General features: G+C 40.2%; 1 protein-coding gene across 2 annotated transcripts in view; it reads left to right on the plus strand.

The window, feature by feature from the left end:
• NALCN (sodium leak channel, non-selective) overlaps nt 1–15772 on the plus strand; it is a 353058-nt gene that overhangs the window by 113723 nt on the left and 223563 nt on the right. For both annotated transcript variants that reach the window (XM_056109424.1, XM_056109431.1), the window contains exons 8-10: nt 3224–3366; nt 3501–3605; nt 11366–11452. In XM_056109424.1, the coding sequence (XP_055965399.1) occupies nt 3224–3366; nt 3501–3605; nt 11366–11452 (335 nt within the window). The remainder of the gene's footprint in view (nt 1–3223; nt 3367–3500; nt 3606–11365; nt 11453–15772) is intronic.

The raw sequence follows: 15772 nt of genomic DNA on the forward strand, positions 1-15772 counted from the left end.
TCAGGGTTCAATCCCTGGCATCCCATCTGCCTCCTTAAGTGTAAGTCCAAAGGGTGGGTTTGCGACACTTGTGTTTGTGGTCAAGAACCACCTCCCAAGCCTTCCCAGAAGAGAGACAAAGAGACAGGGACCGCAGATTGATGATAAAAATGGCCCATTTAATGCAGAGTTGTTACCATACTTATAGAACATCTGAAGGGGGTTGAGCTATAGGACTGCATGTAGGTATGATTGATCATTTACAGAGGTAAAGCATTTCAACAGAGGCAATTCTCTTGGGGGGATTAACTCCAGGAGATACTCTGCCTCCCAGGGGCATCTATATTGCTTTTCTCTTTCCCTTTAGTTTTATATGTTAAACAATTAAGTTTATTTCTTATTAATACTTGCAGTTATTTGGATAAACACAGCAAGAGATATTGATTCCAAAACTTAGTTCTCTGGGCTCAGAGGGTAAGCACGGTTTTTACCGTAAATCCCATAAAGACTTAAGTACTCAGGCTGGTTCATCTTGTCCTTCCCCATGGAGGTCCTGTCTCTTAAGTCATAATGGCTTGCATCAAGACCATGCTTTTTATTCATTCTAGACTGTCCCGTTTTGATGCCCAGATAGCTTTGCCACCTGCCCCGGGTCCAGTCCAGTCCCATGGTGCAGGACCTCCTTTTGTGGAGTGATAGGAACTATGGTAACCGAAGCCTGGGTCAAGTAATTATGACAGATGCCCAGGAGTAGATATGTTTCAGAGTCAATCAACCCCCAGATATTAGGAGCATAGCATTAGTGGTCTTTCTGTGTTTTAGCAAAGAACATTTCTCTATAGTAAAATATGAAAAGACTGTAGGGGGAATATAAAAGCAGATAATTAACTACAAATACAAAGTTCAAAGTGACCAGAAAGTTTTGACTTATAAGTAACCAAGACTGACTTGGGTATTGTGACAATGAGAGGTAAAACACAAAGGAAAGATTAAAGGTAAACTCAGGGGATTAGGGTGCTCACAGGAGCACTGTAAGTTTCTCTTGGAGAAGAGGGCAGTTCACTGATGAAGCCTAAAACACATAGAATTAGTATCCAACACCTGAGCACAGAACCAGTAATAAGCCCCAAGCACCACTAAGTGTGTCTCCAAATCTTCCCCCAAACAAAACAACATAGTATATAAAAGCCATCACAGTTCTTCAGACAAATAAGTTCCTTCCAATTAGATACAAGAAGAGAAAATAAAGTCTCAGTCTTGAGTAAGAGAAGATTAAGTAACGTTTAAGGAACAGGGTAAAGAAAACAATTTAACACCCAGAGCCAGATGAGGCAGGTTCTGAATCCAGCACTGTCAGATTAATTCCTGATCTTCACTCTCCTTTTCTGTAAAGTGAGATTGGTAATATTTGTCTTCCTGTCCACCGTCCTGTCTACACCCCTAATTAGACATTTTTTCAGTCAAATAAGTAAAGGGTCATGAAATGAAACATGGTTTATAAATACTAGTTGCCATAGCAACAGTGTACCAGTGTACAAAATAGGATTGTTCAAATAAGAGGCAGCATACACAGGAAGTTATATTTTAGGGAAAATCCATACTCCAGATTGATGCAGAATAGGTATTTACGAAGTGAAAACACATGTTCCTTCTTTCTCTCAGCTTGTCTCCCAAGCTTCAGTATTTTTCCCCAATCCCCGTTTTCTGCTGCGCTTTCCTGCTTATTCCGCCTGCTCTAGTGTGAATTGCTGTTCTCTCATTGTTTCTCCTGATGTTCGGGGCCAGAAAAATGGCCCACTGTTGACTGACTTTAGTAACTTCCTTCTTCATTTGTTCATTGGGTTGTATACACGTTTAATTTCAAATTTATGAGATTAGCACATCGCTGGGCTTTGAGGATTCTGTGTGATAAAACCTGCATGGTTATGGACGTGTGCTGTAACAATGCCATTCATTTATGGCAGAGAAATCGGCGTATTTACTAGTTTTATGACTGATAGTGTATGCGTGTTAATTTTATAAGCAATGTTAATGCAGTGGTGTACTGTGTATTTATTTATATGTTTTCACACAGAATGTTAAGCAGTCTCTATTTTCATGATAATAGTAATACCTAGATTTTGTTAAGTATTTTCCATCTGCCAACACTTAGAGGAATTGAATCCTGTAATCCTCATAACGCTGTGATGTATATGTCATTTTCCCATTTTACAAATGGGGAAATTAAGCAACAGAAGGGATGCATAATTATATATTTAAGTCTTCTAGAATTACTGGGTTTATTCCAGTTCCCCTAATTGTTATATGTGCATCTTTACACAAATGACTTAACTTTCAATCTACCCAGCTGTAAAATGAGGAAATAATAACACACAGCTCATTATGTGGTCGCAATTCAAATGCTGTTTTTCCTCTGAATGGTATTTTGATTTTCTTAACCCTATGTTCAGAAATCTGCTCACCTATCATCCATTTTTCTGCCTTTCTATGAGTAGAGGTATTTTTGATGAACAGTTCTCCCAGGGAAGACAAATACTATTTGATCATTTATCGCCTCATAATTTGGTGTTCAGTAAATACCATGAAATCTAAAGCCAAGGTCCAGCATATTAACTTTTGGAGCCTATGATACTTTTGTCTTCCTGTAAGGAAACAATGTTAAATTAAACCCAGTTTTTAGGTGTATCTGATTTGGGTTCAAATTATACCAAGTGTTTTACAGCATTCTGAAAGTGACCAGCTTACACTGTACACATTCTTTTTTTATTACACCCTTTACTTGATTCATTTCCCCTTTGTACATTGTAAAATGAGTTTAGCAGCTAAAAAAATGTACAGTTATTTTATTGCCAGCTCCATTGAAGTTGCCCTGACTTTAAGTCAGAAAGAACCTTATCAAAACTACAGAAATAAGAACAATGAAAGTCTGCTTGTGATTTTAATCCTTTTAAAACATGGGTCAGCGGTTGAAGAGATAGTCCAATGGGTAGGGCATTTGCCTTGCATGCTGCTAATCCAAGTTCGATCCCTGGCATCCCATATGGTGCCTCCAGAAATCATACCTGAGCGCAGAGCCAGGAGTGCCTCTAAGCATCACCGAATATGGTCCAAAAGCAAAAATAAAATAAAATAAAATATATCACGAGTCCAGAGAAAGAGCTGGGATCAATATAAATTGTTTTCTGAAAAATGTTTCTCCCTTTCCGAGTGCTTCCAAACCCAACCCCTTTTCTTCTTTGGACAGGCACCAGCATTTTTACGGTGTACGAGGCGGCCTCGCAGGAGGGCTGGGTGTTCCTCATGTACAGAGCCATCGACAGCTTTCCCCGCTGGCGCTCCTACTTCTATTTCATCACGCTCATCTTCTTCCTGGCCTGGCTTGTGAAGGTACCATGAACATTCGTCCCCCTCAGCCACCTTCTGATGGTTTCCTCATATCTTTGATTCACTGTTGTGATCGTCCACTGCCTTCTTTCTCCTTCCTCGTCTTTGGTAAAATGTGTTTTCTCATTCTCTTCTAGAATGTGTTTATCGCTGTCATCATTGAAACCTTTGCAGAAATCAGGGTACAGTTCCAGCAGATGTGGGGATCAAGAAGTAGCACGACCTCCACAGCCACCACACAGGTACAGGACTGGGAGAGAAGGCCGGAAGCCCCTGAGCCACAATAAACCTGTTCATTCTCACTGTCGATGGGATTTGACGAAACCTGAGAACTTCTGTGGTCATGGTCTTCTTGGGCAGTCACAGAGTGAACAACGGAGAAGTACAAATGCAAAGATCAGGACCCAGAACAGTCCAATCAGTCTTTGGGGGAGATGTGGTCAGGTGTACCTCATTTTGTCTCAGCTCCATAAATAGATTCCTTTCAAACCTAGATCAATTGCAATGGTTAATCAAAATAATAAAATAATAAAAATAATAAAATCAAAATAAAAAAATCAAAATAATTTTCAAAATAATAAAATCAAAATCCCTTTGATTTTATTCTACTATCAGAAGTCCTCGAATTAGCAGATAAAAGAGAGAAACTGGAATTTTCCAACTATATGTATATTTACATATAAAATTACTTTTAATTACTTGAATATACATACTCAAGTAATTGAAAATTTCAACTTGGCCTCATGCAGTAGCTAGGTTAAAATTTTTGCAAAGGAAAGCATATTTTTTTCTTAGTGAACCCATCACAGCTACAGAAATTTATGTAGTACATTCCTCAACCCCAAATGCATGTCTGATTTTTGAGGAATCATGGCATATGGAGAAGAGTTCCCCTGTGTGCCTTAGTAATTGGAAGTAGCCCAAAATTTGAATAAAGCCACAGTTATTACATCAGAGGGCAATTCAAATCCAGTATCTTTCTTACTTGAGGTTTTGTGTTGTGTGTGGGTTTGCACTTTCTATAAAAAGGACAAATAGATTTATGTATCTTCTAGTATGAATCATTTTAAAAGAGAGAAAAAAATCTCAAGTGAGACTGAAATCATGTAATGTGCCATTACTATTATTTTAATATTAAATTTTTAGAGAACTTTAAGCTTAAAAATTCTTTGACAAGTCTGTTAGGATAAGTATCTGTAAAAACTACAAGATACAGATTTACTTATAAAAATCTTGAAACTGAACTTTCAATATCTATGTGATAAATGCAGTAAGATGAGCTAATATTTGAAAAGCCTGACAGTACATCAACTTTGTGACATAAGAGTTTGACCTCACCCATTGTTCAAAGTTGCACTAGAACCCACGTTACTCTAGTTTGATCAGGAACTGCTGAGGTCCATGTAAGTTTCCTAGCACATTATCTATCTATGTTGATTTTGATTTTATTATTTTGATTTTATTATTTTATTATTCTCTTTGTATTTCTTCTCTTTTTCTTTTGAGCTGTGAGAAGCAATAAAGTCCCACGTCCATCCCGACTTGTCTCCCCAGTGTCATAGTTGCATCTTAGATAAGAGACTGGTGTTAGCCATTGTAGACATGCACCTCAATGGAGCACAGAACCAGAAACTCAGCACAGGGTTTACGTTCAGTGCTCCTGAGCCAGTCTCAAACCTACCTTTTTACACCATCTGCAGTTCATTTAGTAACGCTTACTCATAAAACCCAGAACCATCGCTGAAAAAGTCATTTTTGAAAGTTCCACCCCTTTATCCCACCAGTTAGGGTGTTAGAGAGAGCCCTGGGAAGGGACCATGAAGCAGGGTGGACAAAATTGTTTGGATGCAAAATGAACCAGGGGAAATCAAGTTGGTAGTTCAGAGGTAATGCGTCCAGACTTTCGGCAGAGGTAATCACGCAGAGAATTGTGAAGAACCTTCATTAAGAAAAATGCTGAGGACCTAGTTGCTAGGCAACGCAGCTCCTGCCACAGTCTCTGGGTGAAACACAATGGAGGTTGCCTGGCAACGTGCCTCCAAGCCCCGCCCAGCCCCTCTGCAGTCACTCAGCAGGTGGCCCTGAAGCTTTTGTGTCTGGGGAAGGAAGGGACAACCTTTGCCAGGATTCTGTTGCGTTGGGAAAATATGACAGAACGCTATGCTCAAGGAACTCTCTTCTCTCCTCCCCTCATCGGCTCCCAATTCCAACGAGACAGACTTTCAGGAAATAAGATTAAGAAGGTCATCTCTTGTAGCAAATACAGCGCTGTAACACTGAATTCAGTTCTGCTTTTTCTCTGTGGAGCCCAAACAGTGGCTTAGAATGTTCTCAACAAAGAAGGAAGAAGGCCCAGGAGGGGCCAGAGGGGGGCCAGTGGAGGAGAGGGAGGTTAAGTGCAGGGACACTCCAGCAAGGCTGCCTACGTGGGGAAAAGAAGCGTAGAGTTAATGAGTGGGACAGGGAAAAGGGCTCCCTCCACTAACTCAGGAGAAAGCTCTACCCTCAGAGTCAACAAGAAATCACTGAGTAAAAGAATGGCTTCAGATAACCAGGCAGGGGCAGGAGAGAGTACAGCAGGGAGGACACTTGCCTTTGCTACTCTGAGATTGACTCATGGTCGATCTGAGCACAGAGCAAAGAGGAAATCCTGGGCACCACCAAGTTTGGCCTAAAACAAACAAAAAAACAAACAAACAAACAAAAACACCAAAACAGGGGCCAGAAGCATAGTACAGGTAAGGTAAGGTGCTTGCCTGGCATACAAGCATGGTTCGATCCTCAGGTTCAACCCAGGTTTGATCCTTAGCACCTCATCCTTAGCATAGTCAAGCCAGGAGTAGTGAGCCCTGAGTGCTGTCTGTAGTGGCCTCCAAAAGCAACCAAACAAAACAGTGTCCCTCCAAGTCTCAGCATAAAAGCAGGTGACAGGAAGGTAAGTGTCCGTGTTCAAAGGTGAATGGCACACCGAAGAGGAATGCAAAGGCTTGCTGTGATGGGAAGTTCTCATTCTTCAGCACCAGTTTGCCAGAAACCCTCAAGGGTAGGGACTTTGAAGAGGCAGCTTCACCAGCCCTGGGCCCTAAGGCCACTTGGTCGGTTATACATTGGATCCAAGTACCAAAGACTCATTCCTCTGTGACACAATGATTGAATGTGTCAGACCATAGCAGAATATCCGTGCTGATTGTGCCAGTTTCAGGTGGCCATTGTCTCAGAACTAACTCGTCCCTCTGTCCATGTTTCTCTTCTCTTTTCCTGGATGCTTCCCTGGAGTTCCTCAGGCTCTGGCTTGCCCTACAGTTGTGCTAGCTGGACCTAGTCCTGGGAGGACAAATTTATCTCTCCTGCTGGCAACAAAGCTGCCGTTGTGTGACAGAAAGTGAAGAGAGGTGGCAGCAGGCTCTAACAGTCAATATATTCCTGACTTTTCCATAGAAAATCATGATCCTGTGAAGCCATATTGAAAGGCTGGTAAATAAATATTCAGTTTGCCTAAGGAGACATGAGCATCTCTGTTGCTCTCTCTCTCACTGAGCCCTCTCCAGTGCTCTGTGCTCTCTTAATTAATTGCCCCTGAACTGATGTTGAAAACCAGGAAGGGTTGAGGTGATAAAAAAGACATTTTGAGTGCTTTTTCTTTTGTGGGTTCATCAATATTCTTAGACTATGGGCTCCCAACAATAGTTAACGCAACTTCTGAATGAGTGTACAGGGCAGAACTAAAGGACTGTGGTCAGACGGATGATCAAACATGGAAATGTGGGAATCAGAGAGATGGTACAGGAAGTAAGGCACTGGGCCTCATGCAGTTGCAGTGGCCTAGACCCTGGTTTGAATTTGTCCCCCGATATAGTCTCCTGATCACTGCCACAAGGTTACTTCTGAGCATAAACTCCATGTAAGTGCTCTGCTAGGTATAGCCTGACTCCTTGTCACCAAATAGAAATTCTCCCCCAAAGGATGTATATAATCCAATGCCCAAAGAGAAGGCTTTCTAAAAATTAGTTTTATGTCTTCCAAGATAAATGCACATTGCTAAAATATGTGAGAAGGAAAATTAATGAAAGCAATTCTGGGAAGGAAGGGATAGTGCAGCAGTGTGTACTGGTAGATAGTACAATGGCTTCTAAGAAACCTGAGACCTGGAATCATATTTTCATCATGGGATATATTCATTTTTAGATGCTTAGTTTTTGAATATATAATTTAATGAGGAAATTATGTCTACACTCATATTTTGTATAATAATGACTGCTACCTATTTTTTAAAAAAATAATTGATTTTTAAAGAACCCCCCAGGGCATAAGAATATTCAAAATGAATTTTAGATTTTTCTCTGCATTGTTTTGTTGGTATCTTGGCTTTTCAATGCTAATTATTACCCTGTATCTAAGACTCTTTCTCCACCAACTCCAATATCGCTTATTATTGTTGTTGTTGATGATGATGATGATACTATTTGGCTTATAGCAAAACACTCCCAAAATCATTCTTGGCTATATCAAGTACCCTTTAGAAAACTCTAGTTGTTACAAACAGCCAGAGATAATCTTCAATATTCAAATCTACCTGGTTTCCCAAATGATTAAACCAAGACATGACTGCTCATGAAATCCATCCATGTTGCTCTCAATTATAGTCTAGTAACTTCAAACATCTTATAACAATACAGTGAGACTTGTGGTGTGCTTGTATGTAACTTTATCTAATACAATGGTACTGTGAGGTGGGCACTATGATCATCTGCCCTGTGCAGACTGAAAATTAACAAGTATCAAAATGTATTTTGCCACATATTCAAAAATGACTCAGTGATAGAACTGGAACACAAACCCAGCAACTCATCTGTAAGAGCCTTTGGTTCAGCCTCCTGGGCTTCTCTTTCTTTTGAATCTAATTATGATGACACCTACTGAGGATTTTGCGCTCTGTGTTCTGGCCCCCTATTAATGTGTTTTTGTTTCCTTAAAAGATATAAGTCTTTCTGGTGTCTCTAAGTTGGAGAAAAGGGTAGAAACTGTTATACTTTATTACTTAGAGTGTATATTAGGACAACCCAGAAGTTTGGAAACCGTTTCTAAAAGTTCTAAAGACATATACATAAATTAACCAAGAGACTTCATCTCTAGGAGTTTATCCTGAGAGAAATGTTAGACAGCACTCAAAGAAATATATTGGAGAATATTCGTGAAGATATTTTTGTAAGGAGTAAAAGAAGAAGAAAAACATATAGCGATGTTTTATTATAAATTAATAAATTGGAATGAATTCAAGATTAAATCATGACTTAAATCGTGTTGCGTAAGAATATGCAACAAACGTGTCAATCCAAAAATGTCAAATTTTGTATGTGTATTAAATATCTGGGTGGCTATCTCTAAAATGTTAATGATGGGCACTTGAGAGATAGTAGGGTGCTTGCCTTGCACACAGCTGACCCAGGTTTGATTCTCAGCACCTTATGTAATCCCCAAAATAATCACTGAGCACAGAGCCATGAGTAAGCCCTGATCACAGCCAGGTATGGCCCCCAAACAAACAAAAGCAACAGCAACATATTAATATATTAATTATTGTCTTTAGGGAGTGGGCTTAAGATTTTTTCCAGTGCATCTACATTTTCTAGATATTTAATTGAGTACCTGCCTTATATAGAGAGAGAAATATAGTTATATATTGAAAATTTTTTTAAAACATGTATTCAAATGAATATCTTTGGAGTTATGGTTCATCTACTACAAACAAAAAGTCGGAAATGGGTAGATGTTTATTTGAAATAGAATTTCTTCTCTCATATGAATTTGGAGAAGGTTTGAGGTTCAGATGCTTATCTGTGTTGCCATGGAACCAGGACCCTCTCATCTGTCCCGCTCAGCCATGTGTAGCCTCGTTCCCATATTTGCCTCATGGCTCAAGATGACTGTTATGCTCTCACCCACATATCTGCCTCCAGAAGGATAAAGGAGAAAAGTAGGAGCAGCTTTTGCTTAGATCTCATAGGTCAGCAAATAATTATTTGGTCTAGGTGGTCTTCCAAAAAAAAAAAACACACAAAACACAGGACAAAAATCAGTTGGGTGGATTTCTGGCTGGATATAGGACAGTGGTTCACTGTAGAATTTTTCTTTCTTTGGAAGGCAGAGAGAGCAGTTATGTAGGTTGAATTGGTGACCCATGCCATACAGCCCTCAAGACTTGGCACCCGGAGGATTTCTGATTGAGATAGCAGGTTAATCTGCCTCCCATCACTACTGAAATGGCACCATAGCATCCTCTATACATAGTGGTGTCTCTTAACGCAGGGAGCCAAAGAGAAGAAATTCAACAAACTTGCACTTCCATCATTTTATTTCATCCTAAGAAGTGACCTTGGGAGAATGCTTTTTACTAACAATTAAATTGATTCATTTGATTTTTCTGTACTGGAAAAAAATAATTTAAAAGAGAAAATTAGTCTGCTACTGATGAAAGCCAGTCTCTGCCCCAGGGATCCTTTGTGCCTTGATAAGAGAGGAGAGGACTCAAAGCAGATGGAGAGAGGGCTTTTAGCTAGTGACTGACAGAGTACTTTGTCTTTTCCCCTTAAAGGGAGACACCCATAATTTTGACAGGAACTTTAAAAGGCACTTTAACAGGTTTGCATTTCCAACAACGTCTGTTTTCTCTAATGAACCTATTCATGGAAGAGGTATTCAATTCTACCACTGAGAATCTCTTTTAATTTTTTTCCTAAATGGAGCAAGAATCCCTTGAATGAATGATAGAGAAAAAAAAAAACAAAGAGATTGGCAGCATAGACCAAAGGATGTTGGTGGAAATTTGCACCTCAATATTATCACTTAAAAAATACTTGTATGTGTATATCACCTGGACATTTTGTACTTAGGTCTTGATTCCTCACTTAATTCGTAGGCACAAGTTAATTTTTTCAGCAAAGAATCAGTCACCTCTGTGATTGGGAGTTTGAAATAATGATTACAAACTTTAGGTCATGGGCTCTCTGTGTTAATTCTGTTTCCATTGTAGGTAACAGGAGAACACAGGAATAGGTTAACAAGAAGTAGTAAGAATGGCAAAGAAAAATGTTTCCATGTACAGTGTTACAACCCCAGGCAGAATCAGTGAATGCTTTATTTACTGTTTTTCTTAGAAAATAAAATCTCTGAATTCTGTCCTAGGCAACCCCCTTTCCCAATTACACACCCCAAAGAATATAAAATAAGATATGGTAATGGGGAAATACAAATGGGAAATATCTTCCCCTAAAACCAGGTAACTGATTGGTGAAGTAATAGAATATTCAGAAGTGATTACATAGGCAACCAAAAACATAAATATCTAGTTTAATGAATGTCTAATTTCAGTATCCTATATACAATCCTTATTTTCATTCCTTATGTCGTTTATGTTCAAATAAATTATTTTCCCATCATAACTATGTAGCATTTTTGCTGTACAGGTTAACTGTGATTCACTTAAAATAATTTCACTAAGTCTGTTAAGTGATCCATTAAAATAACACCAATCTCTGTCCAGAGGTTTCCTGCATGTTTCTGACTTGATATATCCTGAGTGAATTTCTATTGGTTCAGCAAGGAATGTTCATCATATAAAGATACTGATTCACCTCTTAAAAAAAAAAGCACAATAGACACCAGACTTTGGAATGCCAAATTTTATTTCCTCTGAGGTAATGTATAATAATCAACATCTGAGAATTTAAATATCTCCTCTACTGTCTGCTTGGGTAATTCTATGAAAAGCATAAATAACACAGACCAAAACTTAGTACATAGCAAGTGCTCAATAAATTCTTGTTTTCATTATTACTCATTCAAGTTCTCTGTATGGAGCTGAACATAATCAGAATGACTCATGTTCTAAAAATAAATCTGTCGGGAGACAAATATTTGATAAGAGAAAGTAGGAAGAGCTGGAGACAGTTGAGTCCCGTGTTTCCTATTCAGTGTCTGACTCATCTCCCTCTTTGTCTTGAAGATGTTTCATGAAGATGCTGCTGGTGGGTGGCAGCTGGTTGCTGTGGATGTCAACAAGCCCCAAGGACGCGCTCCAGCCTGTCTACAGGTGCCGTACAATGACATTTCTAAAACTCCTCTAGCACAGGTCTTTGATTTTTTATTCATACATAAAAGTCCCCTGTTCTCCAAACCCTCAATTGCCTCTAGCTATGAGTGCCCTGAGGCCAGGATTCCGGTCAGTTAGTTCATCCTGTGTGGTCTGTTCCAGCATTGGTTTAGAGAAACATTCTGGATTTGGTGACTGATGCGTGGGTGCAACTAGAAGGAATAGTATGCCAGGAGTAATGGGTCATGAAAACTTTTCTGTCCTAATACATATTCTTGCACCAAGGCCTGAATGATGTAAGGGTGGCTGGCAGGTGTCAGAGCTTACTTACATGAACACCTTACTAAGCCACCTGTGAAGGAAAGAGCTTTCACTGAGATTTGTTATTCTGCTGCGCCAGATTCTCCAGGCAACAAAAGTAATAAAAATGTTTCCTAAAAGTTCACGCCCAATTCAATCAGCTTAATCAATGGCTGGATAAATAGCTCCTACATTATATAAAAAAATGTTTCCTAAAATAAGGGAACCTGTAGCAAATACAACAGGCAGGTCCTCCTGACCCCTAGATAGGTACCCCCATGATTAGTGGATTGCCACTGGGTCTCCAACCTGTAAACTTTATGGTCTTATCTGATCTGAGCTGCTCTTAAAGTCCACAGATATGGTCTTTGATAGACTGAACTGGCATCTTCTCTCCTTATATCCCATCTCTGCCCTGCACCATCTCTTACTCAATACCACATCTATCATCTTAAGAGGGAAACTTGTCTCCACCTCTTTGATGATACACACTCACGCAGGTTCTTTGTGGTAATGCTGACTCCATCCTTCCACCCAGGATTCCAGTGTTATTTTTGTTCTCAATTACAAATCCTCTTCCCATAAAGGTCTGTTTTGTACACTTATTTATATTCTTTCCCCCAGCTGGAGAGCTTTTGTTTTGTTTTGTTTTCATCTGTTTCATCCTGAGAATGCAACTCCATTCTGCCCTCTGGACGTTTTTTCCGGTTTAGACTCATATGCATTTAAAGGCTTGGTTTATGAAGAAAGAGAAAAGTTGTATTTAATGAATGAATGAATGATTTTTGTTTGGGTTCTGCACTTAGGGATCATTCCTGGTGTGGATCAGGGGACCATATTTGGTGCCAGAGACTGAAGTCAGGTCAGCCACAAGGCAAGTGCCCTGCCCAGTGTACTATCACTTTGGCCCCTCAAAGGTTGTATTTTAAACCATTAATGTTGACTCCTGTATATGAACATTTAACACAGAGTTATTTGTTTATGTCAATTAAAAGAATGGAGCACTTGCCTTGCACTCAGTAGACCTGGGTTCACTTACCAGAACCACAAGTGCTCCCTGAACCCCACTAGTAGTAATCTCTGAGCACAGTCAGGAATAATACCTGAGCACTTCCAGGTGTACCAGACAAGACAGTCAGCCCCTTAGGGAGCTCCCAGGAAACATCATGGAAGTCGCTGTGGAGTATTTGTTTTGGATTTCCTGTTGTTCCGTTTGGGGACATAGGAGGCCCTCACGCAGAAGAGAGTGACCAGGACAAAACTCAGGCAGTCAGTGATGTAGAAAGATCGGCCTGTTCTCCTGGCATTCGTAGATTAAAAAGGGAAAATCCAGAAGGCATTCCAACCAGATAGAGAAGGTGGGACATATTCCTGAGCCTTATGATTCCACTTTACAAGCTTTATCCATCTGAGAAGAAAATGCACAGAGGCGGCATACATTTGTAATAAAACTAAACTCAAGGATCTATGGAATCAACGCAGAATCTTATTGGGCCTCAGTTACATTGCTTAAAATCCTGTGAAGGGTTCAGGAAGGGACACTGCAAGGTTGCAAACATGGACACCAGTGAGCCTCCCTGGGTCAAAGATTGGAGATGAGGAACTGAGGTATAGAATGGTATGGGGGAGTCATGGAGAGAGCAGCCCAGAGCAGGAGCAAGAGAACAAATATCAGTTTAGAGGTAGGTGGACACTAGGTTTGAAGTTGAGGCTGCATCACCCAAGTGACTGCTATGTTAAATATATGTTAGGAATATGGGAATCCCCTGTCTGTGTTCCGAGGTTTAAAGTAATGAAGAAAGAGAAAACCCCAAGTGAGTAGGAAGTAATCACTCTCCACTCAACTGACCACTGCTGATCTAAACCTGCCCAGACGAGAATCAGAGAGAAATGAGTTGACCCACCTGTAGCAGGTGGAGAGAGAATATTTCCATGTCCAAATGAATAATTGACAATTTAGTGACTTAAGGAAAGAAGAGAATTAAGCAAAGGAAACAATAATTGTAAAAAAGGAGGCATGAATTACCTGCTGGCACTGACCAGTGGTTATTGAACACTTAAACAGGCAACTGGAACATTTTAATCTGAACTGTCTTGTTATCGGAGTCAGTTACCTCACCCTCTGGGATAGCCTGTGGCATGTCCCACAGCTTTTTATTTTTAACATGAGAAGAATGTGCATATGTTCTCCTAAAACATACTTAAATTATAGAAATAAAATTCCTCTAGCCCCAGGTGAACAATGAGTTCACACTCTCATTGTCCTCCTGAGGTTGACCAGAAGTCTGAGAGAAAAGACTTTATGCTCACAACCTTTGCACACACATCACTTTTGTAAAACCGTGTTTCAGCTTCCAAGAAGCATAGCCTTTTTCAAAGCATATATCTGCTTTCTAGAAGAGTCTCTCTCATGCATAGCTCAGTTCAAAGGAAGCCTACCTTGTCCTCAAAGAATCCATGAGGTGCCCAAAATGGACATTTCCACATCATTCTACCAAATGTTTTTACTGTTTATCACAATCTTTAATAAAATTTCTGGTGTGACTTCTTATTTAATGTCTGTGCCTCCAGTCAGTGGACACATTATGCCTGTAGGAACTGTTTTGGTCTTGATCATTGTCAGAGATATGTTTGATACCTGAATGATGTTCCCCAGGTGTTGTTGAATAAGAGAACAAGCACCTGAACAGATAATATCCACCTCCCTGACTCATAAAAGCATATTTTTGACATCGCATTTAGAAACTTCTCTAGTTATCCTCTTGGCCTGTTTCTGGGAACTGGAAATTGAGTGGACTGTGGTAATAATACCCATTTCTATAATAGAACTTATTTCCAGGCCTGACACAAGCAGTGTCCCTTAGAGTTAGCCTGCCTCAAAGGCTGACTGGCTTTGGTGAATGGTGGTGGGAACTTAACCAGACCAATCTGTCTGAAGCATAGCAGTAGAAGTTAGTGAGGACAAATTCCATCACTTCTATGGTAGGTTCCCCTTTCACAACTTTATTTGCCTTTTTCAGCTTGTAAAATGAAAAGGTTGGTGTTTGCACTTATAGTCTTTGGGTTTCATTTATTTTCACTTATTGGGCTGGAGCGATAGCACAGCGGGTAGGGCGTTCGCCTTACAAGCGGCCAACATGGCCGACCCGAGTTCGATTCCTCCGCCCCTCTCGGAGAGCCCGGCAAGCTACCGAGAGTATTCGATATGCCAGACACAGTAACAACAAAGTCTCCGATGGAGACGTTACTGGGCCCGCTGGAGCAAATCGACGATCAACGGGAGGGCCTTTACTTTACTTTACTTTACTATTATTATATATATATATATATATATATATATATATATATATATATAAAGGTAAAGGTAAAGGCCCTCCCGTTGATCGTCGATTTGCTCCAGCGGGCCCAGTAACGTCTCCATCGGAGACTTTGTTGTTACTGTGTCTGGCATATCGAATACTCTCGGTAGCTTGCCGGGCTCTCCGAGAGGGGCGGAGGAATCGAACTCGGGTCGGCCATGTTGGCCGCTTGTAAGGCGAACGCCCTACCGCTGTGCTATATATATATATATATATATATATATATATATATATATATATTTGCTTTTTGGGTCACACCCAGTGACACACCGGGGTTACTCCTGCATCTGCACTCAGGAATTAGTCCTGACGATGCTCGGTGGACCATATAGGATTCTGGGATTCTGGAACCCTGGTTGGTCATGTGCAAGGCAAACACCCTTCCTGCTGTGCTATCGCTCCATGCCCAATTATTTATTTTCTTAAGGTAATTTCTTAAACCCAAGGCCATAGAGAGTACAGTGGGTCAGGCATTTGCCTTACACGTGGCTGAACTCCATTTGTTCCCCAACACTGCATATAGTCTCAAGCAGTGCCAGGACTGATCCCTGAATACAGCTGGTTTTCACCCAGAAACCAAGAAAAGAGAGAGGAAAAAGGAACCAAAGCCAGTTTTAGCTAACACAAATAGTGGGGCCTACTGGGTTGAAAGATGCCATAA

This window comes from Sorex fumeus, unplaced genomic scaffold (assembly GCF_029834395.1).
Source record: "Sorex fumeus unplaced genomic scaffold, SorFum_2.1 ptg000008l, whole genome shotgun sequence".
Taxonomy (NCBI): domain Eukaryota; kingdom Metazoa; phylum Chordata; class Mammalia; order Eulipotyphla; family Soricidae; genus Sorex; species Sorex fumeus.